This window comes from Penaeus monodon, chromosome 29 (genome assembly GCF_015228065.2).
Source record: "Penaeus monodon isolate SGIC_2016 chromosome 29, NSTDA_Pmon_1, whole genome shotgun sequence".
Classification (NCBI taxonomy): domain Eukaryota; kingdom Metazoa; phylum Arthropoda; class Malacostraca; order Decapoda; family Penaeidae; genus Penaeus; species Penaeus monodon.
In genome coordinates this window covers 14,178,514-14,179,236 of record NC_051414.1, presented here as the reverse complement: position 1 = coordinate 14,179,236, position 723 = coordinate 14,178,514, and the positions used below count along the sequence as shown (strand labels likewise).

The window sequence follows — 723 nt, the reverse complement described above, 5'->3', positions numbered from 1 at the left end:
TATTATAAAAAACAAAACATACACACCTTGGACAATTCCACGATGGCAAAGCCCCGCTTTTGTAAAGGGCCAAAAATCAATGTCCTCCTACACCAGTGTGAAAGATGATAAACATCAATGAACATTTGGTGCTACTTTGTGTCGGCGCACTGCGATCTGAAAACCAAAATCAAATAAAGTACTTTTTATAGTATCAAATACAAAATAGAAAAATATTCATGTATAACCCCAAAGAAATAAATAGATCAAAAAAATTTTGCTACAAACAAATTCATCTCCCCAAAAAATGGAACTTACGAAACACATATCTTTTATTAAAACCCAAAAATAATAAGAAAACAAAAACCGGAATCATCCCTTTTTACATGGTTTTTTACAGACTTCATCAGCCTTGGCAGTGAGCTCCGAGCACAAGACATTTGACCCAGGGCTCCACATCGGCATTTAAAATGGGTCTCAAGGGGCAGGGGGGCAGGGACCTTCATGGCCAGAGCCTGGCACTAGGTAGGAGCCAGAACCCCACTTTTCGTGGCCGGGAAAAAGGCGGCTACAGGGGTATGGGACTGAGCAGGATTTCTCTGAATTGCCCCATCTTTTATAATTTTCTCTAGGGGAACCGCAAAGAAAACGGGGAAATGACTTACTGCTTACTTCCCCCCCGCTACCCAGTTTTTACAATCTCCAAATATCATATCCAAATTAATTTTTTTAAATAGCGGCTTT

At 40.0% G+C, this 723-nt stretch overlaps 1 protein-coding gene across 1 annotated transcript in view; it reads right to left on the bottom strand.

The window, feature by feature from the left end:
* LOC119591757 (protein shuttle craft-like) overlaps window positions 1-723 on the bottom strand; it is a gene marked incomplete in the record, with an annotated part of 34,744 nt that overhangs the window by 25,147 nt on the left and 8,874 nt on the right. The window contains 2 exon segments of the mRNA XM_037940503.1: window positions 27-87; window positions 366-500. Of these exon segments, the coding sequence (XP_037796431.1) occupies window positions 27-87; window positions 366-500 (196 nt within the window).